We start from the raw sequence: 21,340 nt of genomic DNA, 5'->3' as shown, positions 1-21,340 counted from the left end.
TAATTTTTATATGAACACAGCTTTTGTTGTTGTTGTTGTTTTTGAAACAGCATTTTGCTTTTTTGCCCAGGCTGGAGTGCAGTGGCATGTTCACGGTTCACTGCAACCTTGAACTCCTGAGCTCAAGCAGTCCTCCCACCTTAGCCTCCTAAGAAGCCTGGACTACAAGCAGAAGCTACCTTGCCCAGCTAATTTTTTAATTTTTAGTAGAGACAAGGTCTTGCTGTGTTGAATAGGCTGATCTTGAATTTCTGGGTTCAAGCAATCCTGCCTTGGCCTCCCACAATGCTGGAATTACAGGCGTGAGCCATCCTGCCAAGTCCAAATACAGTGTTTAATTAATTGAAACATAGGGTGCTTTTAATTTTCTTTCCTTACCTTTATGAATCTATAACCTAACTTTTTTGCAGCCAAGATTATAAATGACATTCATTTTTCTCACAACTAATAATCCTACTGTCACTGCCAGAGATGGAATATTGGGCTTGGTGAGCCAATGATCAAACTATCAAATTTTGGCAGTTTTTTATACAAATGCCTATATTATGATAAAATACTCAAAGCATGTGTATTGAAAAAGTAGGGATCAGAAATAACATTTAATTGTACTTATATTTAAAAATTATATGAGTAAATTCTTGAAGTTAAAATTATCTGGGTTCAGTTTAAAGTCTATTGATAGCGTTTGACCCAGGCAAATCACCTACTTGCTGTGTGTATCAGTTTCCTCATCTATAAAATGGGCGTAATATTCCATAACATGTGACTCAGGGTTTTTAGTGATTAATAAGAAAAATAAATGTGAAGCACAAAAAGTGACTGGCACATAGTTTTTCAGGAAATGTTAGATTTTGTCATGATTATTATACATGGTGAATGCAGTGCAGTGAGATCTCAACTATGAGACTAATATGTCTACTTGATTTTTACAAATGAATTATCTTTTTAATTTTATGGGAATTTCTAGAAGTTGTTAAATTTTTAATATTTAAACTTTTTTATCACAATATTTCTTTGCTGCTGCTTTTGCAAATCCATCAAGAAGAGTTTGCAGTATTTTAAATAATTCTTTATTGAATATCCTTACACATGAAAATTTGGCACATGACATTATTCCTAGAGGAGGACTAACGGCCAAGAGCATGTACATTTACAGAATGGATTTATTGCTAGATGGGCCTACAGAATGAATACACTGATTTATGCTCCCACTGGAAGTTTTCAAAAAATGCTTATTTACTTGGGAAGCTTAATCTTAGAGTTTTGATAGTTTCCTCTCTTGAAATATATTGCTTGGGGGGAAATGTACAATGGAGCTGGTAAGTAAATACAATTTAGTATGATTTTATATATATATAATGCTTAAAATATGGAGTAAAATTAGCATAAGATATTGCTGATGGCATAAATTGGTAAAACTTTTTTTTGAGAGCAGCTTAAGAAAATGTTTTTTTTGATTTTTTTTTAAGGCTTATTTCTGGGAACTTACCTTAAGAAAATAACATCTTGGGGAAAAATGCAGCTATAAAAATGTTCAGTACAACATTAGTTGTAGAAACAAAATTTAAAGTGCCCTAAATATCCAATATTAGGTGAAATATTAAATTATGGCTTATTTAGTAATTAAAATTTAGTGCTGTTTTTAAAATGATGGAAGTGAAGATTATGTAGCAATGTACAAATGTGTGCTATAATTGAATTAAAAATTTATAATGAAAAATTAACTATATCATAAAACTTTGAATAATATAGGAAAAACACAATCTCATCATTATATTAGCACAGCTATTTGAATTTTGAACCATTTACTTCATTTTCCTTGTAGGTCTAATATTTATACCTGTTAAGCATAGTGTATGTAAAACTTTTTGATCCTTTTTCTTGCTACTTCTGTGTTTTCATAGCATTTTCTATAGCGCTAAGTATCCTACCATGTACAGATAATTTGTTTTAATTTATATTTGCATTGGTGCCTCTTATTTCTTCTACCTTCTAATTTCCCAGCCGTGATTAATATGGGCATAGTCTCAGAAGTTAATTCAGGAGCTATTTCTATTACTGGATAGAGTTTTATCTGAAAATCTAAAAGGATTATTATAAAGATTACAGCCCTTGCCTCTCAAGGACTTCGAGATTGGTTAGGTTGAGAGAGTCATGAAAACTACATGCAATTAAGATGCAAATGCTACAATAGATAAATTATTCTGTTGGTGCACAAAGGAGAGAGTTGCTTTATTCTGGTTGAGTTGGGATTGGGAAATGAGGAAAGCTTCATGAGAAAGATGTTACTTATGGTTAAGCCCTGAGAAATGAATGCATGTGAACTTATAGGAATGAAGAGGGCATTCAGAGCAGAGAGAACAGTTGTGAGCAAAGTTCTAAGACAGTTCAGTATGTTCAGAGAATTGCAGGTATTTGAGGATGGCAGTATTAGGTTTGGTGAACTTCCTCAACGCTCCCAAAGACCCTAGACCCACCCTGTGGGCTTTATTATCTAATAGGAAGTGAAATTGAGTTTAGGATTGGGAAACATTACATTACATAGAGCAAATATTTGTTGGAACATAATATTTACAGATTGTCAGTCCACTGCTGGGTCATTTTATGAGCTACAATAAGGTGTATTGTTTATTTTAGATTCTAGTGTATGATTCTTGAAGAACTTCAGGATGTTAGCAATAATAGTTATATATTGAATTAAACTGGAGAGGTTGGCAGGGGCTATCATGATATGGAGACAGTGGAGGTAATAGGCAGAAATGGAAGGACTTTAAAACAGGAAAGGAATATGATTAATACAGTCTAGAAAGATTACACTGGAAAGACTGTAATCTTTCTAGACTGTATATCTAATCATATTCCTTTCCTGTTTAAAGTCCTTCCATTGGGCGACAGAGCGACACTCCATCTCAAAAAAAAAAAAAAAAGACCATTGCTCCTCAAAGTGTGGTCTGCAACAAAATGACTACAGAAATTGAAAGCAAGTGAAAAATAACTTTATATGTATTGAATCACTTGGACAATGTGAATTGGGAATTATTAACAAAAATAAGAAATAAACCTATTGCTTCACTACTTCAAGTTTGAGAAGTAGTGATTAAAAAATTATTTGCAGCTGGTGCAGTGGCATATGCTTGTAGTCCCAGCTACTCAGGAGGCTTAGGTGGGAGGACTGCTTGAGCCCAGTAGTTCTGGACTGCAATGCACTATGCTGATCCTGTGTCTGCACTAAGTTGGACCTCAATACGGTGACCTCCAGGAAGCGAGGGGGACCACCAGGTTGCCTAAGGAAGGGTGAACTGGCTCAGGTTGGAAGTAGAGCAGGTCAAAACTCCTGTGCTGATCAGTAGTGGGATCATGCCTATGAATAGCCACTGCACTCCAGCCTGGGCAACATAGTGAGACCCCTTCTCTTAAAATAAGTCTATTGCAAAAGACTCCATGCTTGAAATAACAGCCTGAGAGAGATTTAGAGGGGCAGAATATATAGGATTTAGTAACCATATGGGAGGGAACAGGGGACCTTGAAGGAAAGAGAGGAATCTAAAATGATTAGCAGATTTTTGTTTCAGCAAAATTGGTGAAGTTCTTTTCTGGAAAGGGAGAATATAGGGTAGGTCAAGAAAAGAGTTCACATTCACATAGGTTGAGTTTGAGTTGTCTGTAGGGGCACTGGAATCTTTTTAGTAGGCATTTAGACACAAAGGAAGACATCCAAGACAGAAATCTTGGCCATTGGGTTTACCATCAAGAAAGTGGTAGTTCATGCCAGTTAGAAGAGACTAGAAGAGGGATGAGAAGAAGAAGAAAATTCAGGTTAATTCTAACAGTGAAGAGGCAAGACAAAGGAGATAAGAAAAGGGATAGAGAAAGAAGGACCATAGAAACAGGAGAAGTACAGGAGGGCTGAAGAAAGAATTTTTTTTTTTCCCAAAGGATTGAGCATATCTTTTGAAATGTCCACAGGGTTACAGGGTTAGAGTGACTGGAAATAGTCCATTAGATTTAGCATTTAGTAATTATTTTATCTTGGCAAGAATAATACGGTTGGAATCCTGATTGCAGTGGATTTGAGAAGTGAATGAGAGTTGAAGAAGTTGAGATATTAGCAACGGATTATTCTTTCCAAGAGTCCAGCTGTGCTGAGAACAGAGAAAGGTAGGTAGGTAAGGATTAAGGGAAGAATTTAGATTTTATATGGGCAAGACAAGAAAATTATATGATGTGAGAGTGAGTGTTGATATATACAGTCAATCCTTGAACAACACGGGTTTGAACTGTGTGGATTCCTTTATACACTAATTTTCTTTCGCCTCTGCTATCCCTAAGACAGCAAGAACAACCCCTCTTCTTTGCTCCTCAGCCTACTCAATGTGAAGACGATGAGGATGAGGACCTTTATGATGATCTACTTTCACTTAATTAGTAGTAAATATCTTATTATTGACGTTTTGTTTTCTCTTTAAGAATACAGTGTATAATATAACATTCAAAATATGTTATTAGTTGACTATGTTATCAGCAAGGCTTCTGGTTAACAGTAGGCTATCAGCAGTTAAGTTTTTGAGGAGTTAAAAGTTACACATGGATTTTTGACTGTGTCGGAGGTTGATACCTCTAATGCCCTCATTGTTCAAGGCTCAACTGTATATAGAAAGATTGAAAGTGAAGGAAGGAGAAGGAATAAAAAGTATTCTGGAGAGATAAAGTCAGTAGCACAGATGGAAAAATGAGAGTCTAACAAGACATAAAAATTTTTCTCCTTGAGACTGGGAATAGCTGTAAATAGGTTTGTGATAGGAAATTAAGGGTAATTCATGTATTCACAGTCTGGTTCAGTCAGCTGGCCTACCTTACTTTGGCCACAAACAATGATCTTTCTGATTTATTTGTTGCCTTAGTTTATGATATCATTTCCAGACTTTTAGAAAGATTAGCTGAATATAACATTTAGGTAGACTATGTCTTAAAATGAATCAAGTCTAGTTTTTTCTCTTCTTAATTTTAAACATTGATTTCTGGGAAAGTTAAATTTATAATGATCCATTTATGCAAAAATCAAATAATTGTATCAATAATCTGTTTGCTGTATGCAAATGTTATGTTTTATTCCACAAGTTGATATTTTAATTATCATGAATTATATTTGCCTTTTATGGCAGGTTATAAAACTGATGTTAGTAGTGTGGTTTATCAGAAAGACCATTGACTTTGGAATTATAAAACCCTGAGTTAAAAGTCTTAGTTCTATCACAGATTAACCATTTGATATTGAGTATTGGCAAACTTGTTTTCCTTTTTTGAGATGAGAGTCTTGCTCTGTTGCCCAGGCTGGAGTGCAGTGGTGTGATCGTAGGCTTACTACAGCCTGGACCTCTTGGGCTCAAGCAGTCCTCCTCCCTCAGCCTCCCAAGTAGCTGGGACTATAGGTGGTGTACCACCATTCTCAGCTACTTTTTAATTTAATTTTATTTTATTTTTTGTAGAGACTAGGTCTTACTATGTTGCCTAGGCTTGTCTCTAATTCCTGGTCTCAAGAAAGCCTTTTACCTCAGCCTCCCAAAGTGCTGGGATTACAGGCAAGAGCCATTGTGCCCAGCCCAAACTTCTTGTAAAATTTATCTTAAATTGGAGATAATACTGGCTACTTGATAAGAAAATTGAAAGGATTAAATGAGTTATGCTAGTTTTCTCTTAACTGCTGAATGAAACCTTTAAAATGTAGAACTGTTTGTGAGGATTTCCACTACCAGTATCTGTTTAAGATGGTGCCATTCCTATTTTCACTAAAGGATTAACTACCAGTGTTGACTACAGTATACTCATAAAAATCATATTTAAAGCATGGTATTCATTCCCTTTCCTGAAACCCACATTCCCTTTCTTCTCCCCAGGGCACTGTTGTACAGTTAGTTTGCATACCAACATAGGATAGGTGGCTCTGTGAATTATATAATGTAGTGTGGACCACCCCATTTTAATAAACACCTACAACTTCTAAAACGTAGTTTTCATGAAATTCTAAAATTGTATTTGAAGAGTTTTAGTGACATGTAGGCCATATTAATTAGGTCACTGAAGTTTTAGATTTCTTATATTGCATTTAATTTTTAATTAGGTTTGGTGAACTTCCTCAATGCTCCCAAAGACCCTAGACCCACCTCGTGGGCTTTATTATCTAATAGGAAGTTAAATTGAGTTTAGGATTGGGAAACATTACCTTACATAGAGCAAATACTTGTTGGAACATAACATTTACAGATTGTCAGTCCAAATGCTGGGCCATTTTATAAGCTACAATGAGGTGTATTGTTTATTTTAGATTCTAGTGTATGATTCTTGAAGAACTTCAGGATGTTAGCAATAATAGTTACGATATACTGAATTCCACTGTATACATAGAGTAGAAAGTGAGGCTCAGAAAGGTTCACTGACTTGCTTAAGCTTACATAGTTTATAAGTAGGAATCTGGCTTTGTCTCATTCTAAACCCTATTCTGTAAATAGCAAAACAAAACATTAACCTATTTTAAAGAAAAATTTATATTAATATGAGAACATAATGGAAATGTCAGTTTTATGGCATTTTTCATCTGGCTGGGAAATACTATTCACAACTATTAGGATTCTCTTCTTATACTCAAACCCTGTCACTTGGCCTGCCTTCTGAGAAGCAGTACAGATTTTAGTAAAACCTTCTCCTAATCCACTAATCCTTGTGACTAACATGGTAAATTGCTGGGAGATGATGGCAGGCAGTATGCTGCCAATTCAAAGTGAACTTTGAAGTCTTATAGCCCCTCCCGTACACCCTCAATGATGAGACAACAGAAGGCATGTAATTACAATAGAAGTTTCAAGCCATTTATCTTCTATAATCTGATAGGTAAGAAAAGAACATCAAAACAAAATTTTCCTGACACTGGAAGCTTCTTATATGATTAAAAATGTACCACCTGTTTTATGACTAAAAGAACAACTGCCCTCTAAAAGGAAAAGAGGGAAACCTGATTCTGGAAGAGCGGTAATATGCATAGTATGATGCAAACATGCTTCTCTCTTCATATTGGATATTTTCTAAATATTTTGAATTTTTTGGTATAGTTTATAAAGGTTTATTTATTTAATAATATATTGCAATATTTGTTTAAAATAGTGTGGCATTAACTAGGATCTCATTCTTTTTATGAGGTATTTGTTTAAAAAATGCTATAACAAATATATGAAAATGTAGCCTAAGAAATGTTGTTTTAGGCATTGACTACAAATTTTAACTTTTGAGTTTAGAATCCTTGTTTGGACTGTGCAAGGCTATGATGTCTGAAATTTTGCCACCAAGGTATTGTATTGTATTGTATTGTATGCCATACAATACCTTGCTGAATGAATTCATTATCAAATTTTAACACCTTCATAAAAGGCCTAAACATAGCCTTTTACGAAGACTCATAAGCACAGAATGGGCAAATTCATGTTCTTGTATTTATTTGGTGACTATAAGCTTGTTTTTCAAAATTATCCTATTGTTATTACCTTGGTCACTCATTTTCCAGATCACTAGAGTCAGATTAGCATGTTTCTGCATGCATAAATGTACATAATTATTTCACAACTTTTTAAGTAAGTAAGCTTCTTGAAGTCTGGTATTGTCTTATTCTTCTTTGTATGCCATACAATACCTTGCTGAATGAATTCATTATCAAAATACACATTAGTAATCTAACACACACCCCCACCCAATATTTAGTGAACATTCACTAAATAAAATGAATTATGTTAACATCATCCCTATCAGGTAAGTTCTATTATTGTCTCTATTTTCTAGATGAGAAAACTTAGGCTTATTTGGATGTTTATCTCTCATGGATTTTGTAAAGTTGAGTATTCTTTTGTTTGTTGATTAAGCCTTAATAGTGTTTCTAGAACTTAACCCTATAGAATATTAAAAAAAAATTTTAATACAGGGTACTCATCATACAGGTTCAACAAAAGAGTCTTCATCCTGTTCGTGGCTTTTATTTTTGGGGCATGGTTTTTTAATGATGATGCAAAATAAATGCAAGACAGGTCCATGATTGTATTTTGTAGTGTGTTGGTGATAAACTGTTGAATTTTTGCTGGTGATAATATTCTACTGGTAGTTTAATTGTAGAATTTACAGATGAGAGTTTTAAGCCAGTGTCAGCAGAGAAGTTATTATGGCTTTGATATATAGCCTTAAATTTAGGCAGGTCTCAGATTTCTTATGCATAAAAAGATGTTGGACTAAATCTCTCAGAATCCTTTCTTATGCTTTGAAAATATAATTGGAGTTATGAAAGAGTATTAAAGCCATCAAAAGGAAAAAGTGCAAAGAGATAAGAGAAAGCCAAGGACTGAGTTTTGAGTGTTAACAATGCATGTCTTTGAAACGATAGGAAGTCATGCCAGTGAACTAACATGGAAAACAAAGTTTCTGAAAATGTGGTTAATAAGATTGAAGAGAAAAAAGTTCTAAGAAAGATCATAGTAAACCTTACAGAGCATTTTTTGCCCTAAAATGTTGTGGGGGCCTAATAGTAGGGAGATAAGAGGTAATATATGAAAAACCCTTGGCACTGTGCTTCAGGATATTAGTTCCTATTCCCTCTGATTCATTTCTGATTCAAGTACCATTTGTGTCCTCTTGACACTTATTTCAGTGGTACTTCATTGCTCAGACATTTTTTGCAATACTTGTAATTTTCCTGAGAGACTGTTTACAAGCCACACAAGAGAATTTAAAACTTTATAACCTATCATTGCTGTTCTTAATAAATTGCCCAGATCTGCATTGTCTTAGTCACTCACCTTATTCTCAGAATTTAGCTCTGAATGAATTTTGGCAGTTTCCAGCAATCAGACTCAACCTCAAAAGATGAGGATTTGCTCTCATTTTCAGATAGTAGAATTCAGCAGAAGTAAAGAATTGAAAGAGCACTGCATTTGATGTTGAGATTTGTATTCTGTTCCAAGTTCTTTTGTTAAGTAGATGTATACCTTCATTTAAGTTCTACTTGAAATGGCTTAATTATTAATTATGGCTCAATAAGAGCATAATTATTATATATTGTGAAAGTCTATGATTTTATTATTTTAACTAGGCTCTGAAAATAAGATAGTTATAATTCCATCTACAATAATGAATCTTTGAAAATTTGGTCTTGGTTTGAAAGTAGGAAAAAACATTCTTAGTAACTCTGTACCAAAGCTACCTAAAGAAAATTTAATTCTATATTTTTGTATAAATATGTGGAATATATGAATGTATTCCTATTTTGATTTTTTTTTCACTAAAAATCTACTTAGTATTATGTTTTGACTAATCTATTGGTTCATTCTTAGTTGGGGAACAGCATTTGAAATAATAGCTCTCAATTAATTGATTAACCCTTTCATTAAGTTTTGTTTACAGATATTGGTTGATCATATAGATTTTTGCACGGCATTTATTTACTAAATCACTGCATAATTAGTAAACTTGCTTAGTGTCAGTAATTAACATGCAACTTCCTAAGATAATAAAAAAGCTAAAATTTTTAGTTCGTAGTTCCAAAGCACAAAAACAGAAATAAAGAATATCTTGACTAGAAACCATCAAAATATCATTCTACCATATTTAGTTAAAGAAAAAGAAGAAATACATTACTTAGAGCCAAAAATAAAAACAGTGGGTGAATATATGAAATTTCACAGTATACTAAAATAATGTAAATGAGTTATGATTCTGTGCACCATCTACACAGTTTTTAATGCTGTAAATACATGTTGTTAGTGCTTATTCTAAATATTATACCCCCGTCTCCCACCTACTTGAAGAACAGCTATTTTTATGCTAATAATACAGATCTCAGTAAATATGGGGATTATTAGGATTTAGGGTATATTGAATTATAAAGCAACATATTTAGGCTTATACTTTTGGGAAATTAACTTTAGCAGTGAAATAATCCTGATTAAATTTCATAGTAAATCAAATGTGTATTATTTAATCTAACAACTAGTGGGAATCTGGCCCCAGACACAAATAGTGGGAATATCTGAAAAAAAATTTTTTTTAATTATAGGAATATGTTTAGGCAAAGAAATGGAGTATGAAGGTTTATGGCATTCTTAGCTAGAGGTCACATTCTAAAGTGCTGTGCATTGTATAGTTATAACCAACTTTATAACTTAAAATACTTATTCTGACAGTCTTTTATGTCTATGGAATAGGACTGAAAGCCTTAGAATATACTGAAATACTTTTTATTTTTGTGTAATTCACCTTTCTTTCCCAGCTCTTCTGTAGTTTCATAATGAATAGATGATTAAGTAGATCACTGCTACTGCAGAAACTTACCTTGGATTGTGGTAACTTGCAGCCTGGAACCTAACTTTTCCTCAGCAGGAGGTACTGGAGAGATAAAAGGATTAATAGTTTCTCTTAGTATGCTTTCAGAGAGCCTCATTACTGTTCTTTACTTTTTATGAGTTTATAACAGCAGTAAAAGTGTAGAGTGAAATATTTAAACAATGTCAGTGTGGTTTGCAAGAATATGGGAGAAAACAGGAATTTGGATAAATATTTTTGATTGTTATTTTAGTTTTATGTAGGGGGGCAAAATAAGTAAAACCAGTCTATCTACACCAACAGAAAATTTCCCCAGTTGCCCGTACTATTTGCAGATGTAATCTGAAAGCACAAAGGTGGTATAGATGATTGTGTATTTTCTTGCTCTTTTTGAAAGTGTGTTTCCATTTCTTATACTGTGTTCTCAAATATAGCTGTCTAAAAATCAAAAATAGAATTTCCAGGATCTAAAATGTACCCTTATGCTGTGTGGATATACATTTGTTGGTCTACTTACTTCTGGTCAATTCTGAAGTGGATCTCAGCTCCTCTTGAATTAGCCATAGACTTGCTTCTCCCTACACTTCTCCCTCATTTATATTCACCTGCAACCACTGGGCCCAGAAAAGTTACTAGAAGCTTGTTGGGTATGATGGATAAAATAATTGAATTTGGCCATTCCCAGGACATGATGATGGTAGAGTGCTTACTATGTGTCAGGCACCGTTCTAAGTCCTTTCTTCACAATAGCTCTATGATATAAAATGTGTTATCCCATTTTGTGTATAAAGAAAGTGGAATAGTGGTGACCTTGTCAGGATTATTATTGGGTTAGCTTTAGTAGCTGTGTTAATTACCCATGAGGAGGGAATCATAGTATATAAATAAAGTGAAATTGATACTAAAAAAGGAGGGTTTCCTTTTTACTCCCTGAAGGAAAAAGTGCATGAATCATGGTTGTATCTAAACTGCCGAAAAACTAGAAACAACCTAAATATTCTATTGCTAAATAGTGAACAGTTATATATGGAATATTTTATCATATTTCTATCAGAATAAATAATGGACTGTTGATACCTGAAAAGATGCATTAAAAATAGTAAGTTAAAAACCCACAGATTTATACCCACACTGACAATTATAAATGTGTATTTCTATTAATACAGCTTTGATAAATGGACAAAGGGCCAACAGAATGAGAAGTATGAAGTGACAGATGTCTTCTGAAAAGTAATGGTAGCCAGTTGAATAATGAAAACAGTAAATTTTAAGAAGACTAGGGAGTACAATGTAATAATTTTAAAAAGAAGGTGAATTTAAATTCACTTCCAAGTGACACTCTCCAAGATGAATTATCTGTCCTACGTTAAATGTTCCAGAAGACCTTCAGGAACACAACTAGAAATGGAAAATTTCAAGATAAGTTGTATAGCAGCATTTCCCCAAAGTACTTTTGCATAGTTGGTTTTAAAGGTTAACAGGCATTACATGTAAATAAAAGGGTAGTGAAGACAATTTGGGAAATCCTAGGGTTCATAAAATTAGATTCTTTTGTGTAGGACTCATTAGCACCTTTAATGAGCATACTCCAGGTGAGTAGGAGTGGAGGCAGAATGCAGAGTGCACCATTTCGTAGACTTGTTTGCTTGAGACCACAGAACTGTTTGGCTTGGTTCTTGTTAGGGAAATAGCCTCTGCAGAATACACTTTGGGCAACATTGGAATGTTACTTGGAGGTGTCCGTGAGCAGGCGTGAGGTGTGAATGTTGTGGCTGTGGGTGGGTATGCAGCTCGAGGAGTAATACGTTAAACGTTTCACAGTCAGGGATGATGGGAAATCTTCTGGAACCGTACATATTTTATTTTTATTTTTCCCCTCTTTCCATATTTTGCTTTTGAATAAAAATTCAAGAAAATAAATTCACTAAAATTAACTTTGTTTTTAATATCATAAATACGCTGTGTAGGGAAGAAGTCAAACTTGAGAATCTGCATTTGATTTCCTTTTAATCTGGAAGGATAACAAATACAGCATGTAGCTCTTGGCTGTTTTTAAGGAACTGGCAGAAGATTATATTTGCAATTAAGTATAACCTGGTGGTATTCCTCACATACTTGTCTCCCACACATTCTTTAGCACCACTACTCATGTCAACATTGCCAACAAACTATACAAGATGACCAGATCCAGTGGCCATTTTATGTCCTTAGTTTACTGGACCTCTTTGCACCATCCAGCTCAGTTGTCTGTTACCTCCCTCAAACATTCTTCTCTCTCCATTTCTGTGACATTGCACTCAGCTGTTTTCTTCCTCCTCTCTGGCTGTAACTTTGTAGTTTGTTTTGCATGTTCATCTTCCTCTGCTGACTTCTGAATGTTTTATACTGAGGGCTCAGTTTTGGATCTTCTTTTCTTCTATGTTTTCTTCCGAGGTATGCACTTTAGTCTTGTGGCTCTCTCTGCATACCAACTGCATGGTGATAACTCCCAAATCTATTTTCTTCAGCCGAAAACTAACCATTGGTTTCAAATCACAGATACCTAACTGCTGTACACTTAAATGTTGTCTCACACATATGTCAAGCTTAATGTCTCCAAACAAAATTTTTAGTACTCCTCTTCACTTTCCAACTTATTCATTTTTTAAAAAATTATGCTCATTAAAATTTGTGTGTGGGTACATAGTAGGTAAATACATTTATGGGGTACATGAGATATGTTGATACAGGTATACAGTGCATAATAATCACAACAGGGTAAATGGGTTTCTATCACGCCACTCATTCTTTTCTTTCTGTTAATGGTGCTACCATCCACCAAGAGTTTTCAATCTCTATTTTTTCTACTTTGACCCACCCTGCCACCACTGTCATGTCATCTAGGCCACCAAAATCTCTAACTTGCATTACTATAATTTCCTTTTGCCTGAACTCCCCTTCTTACCTTCCCTTAGTCTTTTTTTTTTTTTTTTTTTTTTTTTTGAGACAGAGTTTCGCTCTTTCGCCCAGACTGGAGTGCAGTGGTGCGATCTTGGCTCACTGCAACCTCTGTCTTCCAGTTTCAAGTGATTCTCCTGGCTCAGCTGGCACCTGCCAACATGCCTGGCTAATTTTTCTATTTTTAGTAGAGATGGGGTTTCACCATGTTGGCCAGGCTGGTCTCAAACTCCTGACCTCGTGATCCACCCGCCTTGGCCTCCCAAAGTGCTGGGATTACAGGGGTGAGCCACCGCACCCAGCCCCCTTAGTGTTTTTCTATAGAGCAGTCTTTTTTTTTTAATGTAAACCTAATCATGACACCTATTTTAATAATAGCTTTCCATTATACACGGAATTTTGAATTAGGTGTATAATGAAATATACACTGCTTATCATGGCCTTAAAGGACCTTCACAGTCTGGCCTTTTCCAGTCTTCCTTACCTCATCTTGTACCTGATCCTCCCTTGCTCACTATATTCCAGCCACAATAGCCTATTTTCAGCCCCTTAAATATGTCTTTATATATGCCATTGCTTTTATTGGAAGCTGCTTCCAGCTTATCCTTTGCATGGCTGGGCTCCTTCTCATTGTTCAGTCCTAACTGTCATCTCCTTAGGGAGGTCTTCACCACTGTCCAAAGTAGGTTTATGCGCCCATTTCCCTGCTCTCCTTTATTTCAGAGCACTAGTCACAATTTATGTTTACTTACAACCTCTGACTGTAAACCCCTGAAAGCAGAAACTATGTTTCTTTTACTCACCAATGTATAATCAGTGTATAGCAAAGTGCCCTATATTTCTTTCGTTGAATGAACTCAGAAAATGAAGTGACTGAATGGATTCTGAGCTAAAAACATCTCCAGATGGTTTAGATTTGTTTTTAAAGGCATCTCGCTTTTTTAATGTAATGTATAGATATTATAATTAAAGGAAGTCATATCATCTAGAGAAGGCAGATGTTCTTGGTACAGTCTCCATTTAGTATCTGGTCCTTAGCTTTGATGAGGCCATTCATGCTAACTCAATTCAAAAGATAGTGGTTTATAAAAAATACAATGCTGATTTAAAAAAAATAGTGAAACAAATATGTAACTGAGCAGGCAGGCTGTTCATGCTTGTTGATCTCTATGGGAAAACTTTACAAGAGTTGAAATATAAGCAGGAGGTATTTGGTGAATGTGAAATCTGAGCTTTCAGAATTAGCAGAATAATGTTATTTTGGTGGTGGGGTGAAGAAAATTTGCTAGTCTACTACATTCTGTGTGCTATAAATAAAATTTGGCTGTCAGTGAGAGTACGATGAGGCAGGGTGTAGGGTCCAGATATGAATAAGTCTGTCTACATTAAGACTTAACTATCTACCTGAGGTCAAATGCATTCTCTAAGTCTAATGACAAAGAATTGACAACATTATTTTTTCCTCTAAGGGAACTCGTATGAGGGATTTGTAATGCCATGTGTAATACATATTAACATTTAGTGCAAGAGGATTCTGAAATGCATTGGAATGCTGTAATAATATTTATTTGAACTTGCAGGTTCTCCTGAAAAGAAAGCTGAACATTCATCTATAAATCAAGAAAATGGCTCTGCAAACCCTATCAAGAATGGTAAAACAAGTCCAGCATCTAAAGATCAGCGGACTGGAAAGAAAACCTCAGTACAGGGTCAAGTGCAAAAGGGGAATGATGAATCTGAAAGTGATTTTGAATCAGATCCCCCTTCTCCTAAGAGCAGTGAAGAGGAAGAGCAAGATGATGAAGAAGTTCTTCAGGGGGAACAAGGAGATTTTAATGATGATGATACTGAACCAGAAAATCTGGGTCATAGGCCTCTCCTCATGGATTCTGAAGATGAGGAAGAAGAGGAGAAACATAGCTCTGATTCTGATTATGAGCAAGCTAAAGCAAAGTACAGTGACATGAGCTCTGTCTACAGAGACAGATCTGGCAGTGGACCAACCCAAGATCTTAATACAATACTCCTCACCTCAGCCCAATTATCCTCTGATGTTGCGGTGGAGACTCCCAAACAGGAGTTTGATGTATTTGGCGCTGTCCCCTTCTTTGCAGTGCGTGCTCAACAGCCCCAGCAAGAAAAGAATGAAAAGAACCTCCCTCAACACAGGTTTCCTGCTGCAGGACTGGAGCAGGAGGAATTTGATGTATTCACAAAGGCGCCTTTTAGCAAGAAGGTGAATGTACAAGAATGCCATGCGGTGGGGCCTGAGGCACATACTATCCCTGGTTATCCCAAAAGTGTAGATGTATTTGGCTCCACTCCATTTCAGCCCTTCCTCACATCAACAAGTAAAAGTGAAAGCAATGAGGACCTTTTTGGGCTTGTGCCCTTTGATGAAATAACGGGGAGCCAGCAGCAAAAAGTCAAACAGCGCAGCTTACAGAAACTGTCCTCTCGCCAAAGGCGCACAAAGCAGGATATGTCCAAAAGTAATGGGAAGCGGCATCATGGCACGCCAACTAGCACAAAGAAGACTTTGAAGCCTACCTATCGCACTCCAGAGAGGGCTCGCAGGCACAAAAAAGTGGGCCGCCGAGACTCTCAAAGTAGCAATGAATTTTTAACCATCTCAGACTCCAAGGAGAACATTAGTGTTGCACTGACTGATGGGAAAGATAGGGGGAATGTCTTACAACCTGAGGAGAGCCTGTTGGACCCCTTCGGTGCCAAGCCCTTCCATTCTCCAGACCTGTCATGGCACCCTCCACATCAGGGCCTGAGCGACATCCGTGCTGATCACAATACTGTCCTGCCAGGGCGGCCAAGACAAAATTCACTACATGGGTCATTCCATAGTGCAGATGTATTGAAAATGGATGATTTTGGTGCCGTGCCCTTTACAGAACTTGTGGTGCAAAGCATCACTCCACATCAGTCCCAACAGTCCCAACCAGTCGAATTAGACCCATTTGGTGCTGCTCCATTTCCTTCTAAACAGTAGATACTTCTGATGGATTCTTGGCATTAACTCCTGTTTCAAAAAAGTGTGAATAGTTTTATGAATTTGAAAGAAAATTTGGTAGCTCTTTATATCATTCATTCTTAAAGATCAGTCAGAATAGGTGATTTCTAAATAAACCAAATAGAAAAATGAAGTATCTCTACAGGGTAGTAACTTGATTCCTCTTCAGGAGAAAAGGGAGCTAAATTGCAAGCTCTAACTAAGGGTTTCTGCTACTGACATCACAACACAGAAATGCAAGTGTGGTACTTCCAGTGAAAGCACATGGCACCTTTCTAGGTGTGTAGCCACTGAGAAGGGACAGTGAAACTGTTATTTTTGATATCAGAATGTCATTTTTATGTGCATATCCCTAAAATTAGGGTTATTTCTACATACACTAGTTACACTTGTGAATTTTTTTAAGGTCTCTTTTAATTTCCAGACAGTTAAAAACAATCTAGTTCTCTTAAAGCATTAGAAAGTTATTATCTGGAGAGTGCAGAGATTTCAGTCCATACACCTTTCTCCACAAAGCAGAGCCAGAAGTAACTGACTATTGTGCCTAAAACTCTGTTTCATTTTTAAAAACAAGTGCCATTAAAATGGAATATCTAATGATAAGCATATGAAATAATGTGTAATTAGCTCAATTTAACTATTCCACAATTTACATATTCCAAAACAATGTTATACATGATAAATATAATTTTTGTCAGTTAAAACAAATTTAAAAAATGGACTATCGCACGGAAGCCTAGAACAAAAATATGAAGAGAAATATCTGACATTTGTAAAGAAATTATAAGAAGAAAAAAATGATACAGAATAGAAAACATTCACTACTTTAGAAACACTTTATGCATGGCTTCTTGCCCCAAACTTTTATTGTGATGGCCCTAATAAAGCAAATTATTGGAAAAATTGGAGTGAGGACAAGGGTTGTATAAAAATTTTATTTTATGAAGAAAATATGTAGCGGAAACTGAATTTTCAAGACATTTACAATGTGAAATCATGTTGCATTTAATAATGTACTTTATTAGCAACTTCACCAAATATTCCCCAAGTCATAAGCAACAATTATTTTTATTAGGTTTGGGGGGTGGAGTAGTTTTAATAAAGTGCACAGAACGGTGACACCCACAAAGCCTTATATAAAGGCAGGATTCATGCATCCTGCTGCAAGTACCTCTGCACTAATATACCAGATCCTAAAATGCATATAAGGTGGACTAGCATCTTAATTCTGCTAGTTGATTGTGTCTTTACTGAAAAGAACCCAGCTACCAATTTGCCTTTTTTTTACACCACAAATCCTAATTAGAAACTTGAGGTTTTATAGAAATCATTTAATGATAGAGATTACATATGTGAATTAATGTGAATATAGTATCTGTGCTTCCTGTGTCTATGACTATTTTAAGATATAATTGTGCTGCGCTATCAGATTAACATTTGGAAGTTTCTAGAACAGTTAATGCTATTTACAGAAAGGAGTGGAAACTCATCAACTGGCACTCTCTTTGATTTTTATATTTTAAATTAACTCTCTTCGATCTCAAAGTATATTTTACGAGTAATTTTATTAGGAATCTCTTAATTATAGTGCCCCAATGGGATAAGCTATTTGCCTATTTTCACAGTTCTGAACTTGGAAAGAAGCAAAGTATATGTAACTAAACCACATATTTGTCTTTTTATTGCTTTTTCCCTTCTTTTATATGCTAAATCAAATATAGATTTGTGGATAGGGAAGCAATATGTGAATCACAATGTAGCAGAGGCAGACCAAGCATTACATTATTATTTAGAGCTGGACTGCACCAATTACTTGTCCTCGTGCCAAAGGCAAATATGTTTGCACCTTTTTTTTTTTTTTTTCTGATTCTCAGGTTGATTAATACTGCTAATGCAAATGCTCAAGTGGATGTTTAAAAACTTTACAAAATAGATTCAAGTGATACTTTCTTTTAAAAGTGAAGAGTTGATGATTACACATAGTAAATTCATGAACTACAGTAGGTTTGTATCAAACAATTTTTTTTAAATGAAAATCTATTGAGGTGTACACAATATGCTTCTTGATTGTATTAGTCCTTGGTCTCTGCTAGACCTCATGAGTTTCATCATTTAGAAAAGGGGTAGAGGATGAACTAATGTCTCCTTCAGATGTAAACATGAAATACCTAGAGTTTTACTTGCTTTTCAATACACTGAATAATTTTAAATGATTCTGACACTGATGTAGACCCTTTGACTTATAAATTCTGAGGAAACAACTGACAGCATAAAATATTTACATTCTTATAACACAGCACAGTGACTTTCTTCTTTCAAGATTGTAGCTCAGAGAAAAGATACAGGATTCAATTGGGGGTTCAATAGGATAGAAATGGAGAGATTACCTTGTGTTGTAGTAGAGGCATTTTCCTAAGGAGTATAGATTTATACTTTGCATTTTCATTCATCATCCCCCAGAATCATGGTCAAGGTGTAGGTCACTCCACACAGCTGATGCTCAGGTTATTCCCTTGTGAGAATTATGAGAATAAAGCTCCCAAGATATGTGAAAGTGCTTAACACAGTACCTGGCACACAGCACTCAATAAAAGTTTGGCTCTATTATGGGATGGTTCAATTCTGGTTTAAGGAAGGAAGAAAGGTTATATATATGTACCACTAAGCAAATATATATATATATATTTGGGTTTTTTTTTTTCCCTAATATTATTTGGGTGTCCCCTGTGCTTCTTTAGGATGTAGTTATAACTAAACCTGTTATACTTGAACATCACTAAGAGAAGTAAATTATTATGAAGCTAGCAAAAATCTTGAGGCCAAAGTTGTTTCTTAACAGCTTTAATAATGCTTGATTTTGAATAATCCTTTAAAAAGTGGACCATTTGCTTATTTTAATATCATGTCAGTAAAATGTTAGTATTAAAAAGATCAGCTTTTTATGGCATTGAAGAATGTATCTGCTAAGACACAAAAATTGCATGGTAAGTATAATAGGTGGAGGAGGAAAGGTTGTAGGCCGGATGAAAATTTAACTGACTAGAACATTTATTCAGGAGTGTAATTATTTTCCCTTACCCCAATCCCTGTGTACGTGTTGGGTATAGTTATGACATTATCCGGATTTGCAAATAGACACATCTTTCAGTCTTACCCTGTTTATTGTTTAAGAGTGATAGACTGTTGTCCTCTTGCTGGTGGAAAATCTAAGGTGGAGCCCACTCTTCTATGCTGAAGTTCACCAGGCAGAGCAGTTTTCTTACAAGTCAGCTACTCTGCTTGGTTTATTTTAGGTTTTGGTACTTCACGTAAGCACTGTTAGAAGGTACAAGTGTATTAATATCACTAGTTTTGAGGAGCTTGGGTACATTTGTTTTTAATATATTTAGAATGTGCAGTAAACTTTTTTCTCATTTTTTTTTTCTTTTTAGCAAACTTGTTATTTTAGGTCCAATTATTGAGTTGACAGTCTACTGTGAGAATGAGATGACATATCTACTGTGAGATACCATAAATGATGAATAGTTTATTTGAGAACTTTTATACTCAGTGGTGTTTTATATATTAAGATAAAAATATGTACACACATGCATGTCACATCTCTCTACTGTGGAGTTAATGTGAATTTTAAAAAAATGGAATTGCAACCACAATCATATCTAAGAGAACATTCACTCCTAGTGAGGGTTTACAAAAGCTACTAAGAGAATAAGGTAGATGATAATGCAAAGGATCATGATTTGGGGTTATTTTTGTTTTATTTTAAAATTTATAGTGCTACTTTTGAAAGAATTGTTTTTATGACTATGCTCTTTTTGTGATTGAAAAGTCATCTAATAGAAGCTGTATAGAAGCTACTTTTTAATTGCTGGCAAACAGCTTTAAGTGCACTTTCTTTGATTACACTTCCATTTTTTGTTAAACTTGAATTTTCTGAAGCCTTTTATGTACCACTAAGCAAATAACTTTAACCTTTAAATAAAGCAAATTTACATCTTTATTGTATTTCTACTTGTTACAAAACATACTTGCTAAAGTAACTTCAGTCCTCAAATATAGCTGGGAAACAGTTATGAGATAGACTCAGTCTCCCCCTCCCACCCCTTTTCCCCTGCCATATCTAATTAAGCACTAACTGATTTTATTACTTTATTGCCTTTACACTGCTTATTCTTTTTGACTGAATTCTGTCCCTGATTCACTGTTTTGTTTGAAATTTATTTTCTTACTGTATTTATCATACCTGTTTTAATCTGTTTTCTTTAAATGCAATAAATCCCAAATGGATTGCATATTCTTTATAATCAGTGACTTTGGAGTTTTTCATTATCTGTCTTATTATGACTTTTGGATGTAAACTTCTATTCAAATTCAGTTATTTCATTCACACCACAAACATTAAGCACCTATTATGTAGCAGCTAGTGGAATAGAAAAGTTGGTAAGATTAGATCCCTATTCTTAAGGAGCTCATAGTTTACAATTTAGGTAAGAAAACCCATTTGACTTAAGAGTTTTTGCCACAAGAACACTTAATAGCACGACTTTTTCAGTGAGTCATAATTACTGATACTCAAGAGTGATGACAGTAAGGCAAAAACAATATTGTGTAGTGCCTTCTGAATAACTTATTTTACAGCTTCCACATTATAAATTTTTAAAAATCTTTAAAACTGATAACATCTTTGGTTGAATTAATACTGGTTATTTGGTTAAATAACATTGTAATCCTCAATTATATCAGAAAAGAGGCTATGACACATTAAAGAGAAAACCTATTTATTGGATTGATGGACTAAGCTTGGCATCAAGGTTATAATATGTATTATTCCACAAACTGGAGTCTTTAGATTGGTAGCCTATGGAAAGGTTCATCCTATTTTTATGAATGAACTTTTTTTGAAGTTGTAACATTTATCTAAAGTTATGTGAAAAAAGGGGCTTTGTATCTTTTTAATGAAAATGAATGGTACAAAGCAAAATAACACAAATGATTAGAAAAGTTCTATTAACAAAGAATAGTTTGCAG

General features: G+C 34.9%; 1 protein-coding gene across 3 annotated transcripts in view; it reads left to right on the top strand.

Moving 5' to 3' along the window:
• BMP2K (BMP2 inducible kinase) overlaps nt 1–20,616 on the top strand; it is a 144,383-nt gene extending 123,767 nt beyond the window's left edge. For all 3 annotated transcript variants that reach the window (XM_055111374.2, XM_034958602.3, XM_034958603.3), the window contains one exon: nt 14,868–20,616. In XM_055111374.2, the coding sequence (XP_054967349.1) occupies nt 14,868–16,291 (1,424 nt within the window). In that variant the 3' untranslated portion in view covers nt 16,292–20,616. The remainder of the gene's footprint in view (nt 1–14,867) is intronic.
• Nucleotides 20,617–21,340: the final 724 nt, after the last annotated feature.

The sequence above is a fragment of the Pan paniscus genome, chromosome 3 (assembly GCF_029289425.2).
Source record: "Pan paniscus chromosome 3, NHGRI_mPanPan1-v2.0_pri, whole genome shotgun sequence".
Classification (NCBI taxonomy): Eukaryota; Metazoa; Chordata; class Mammalia; order Primates; family Hominidae; genus Pan; species Pan paniscus.
The sequence above is the reverse complement of the archived record's forward strand: the minus strand, read 5'-3'. Positions and strand labels throughout refer to the sequence as shown.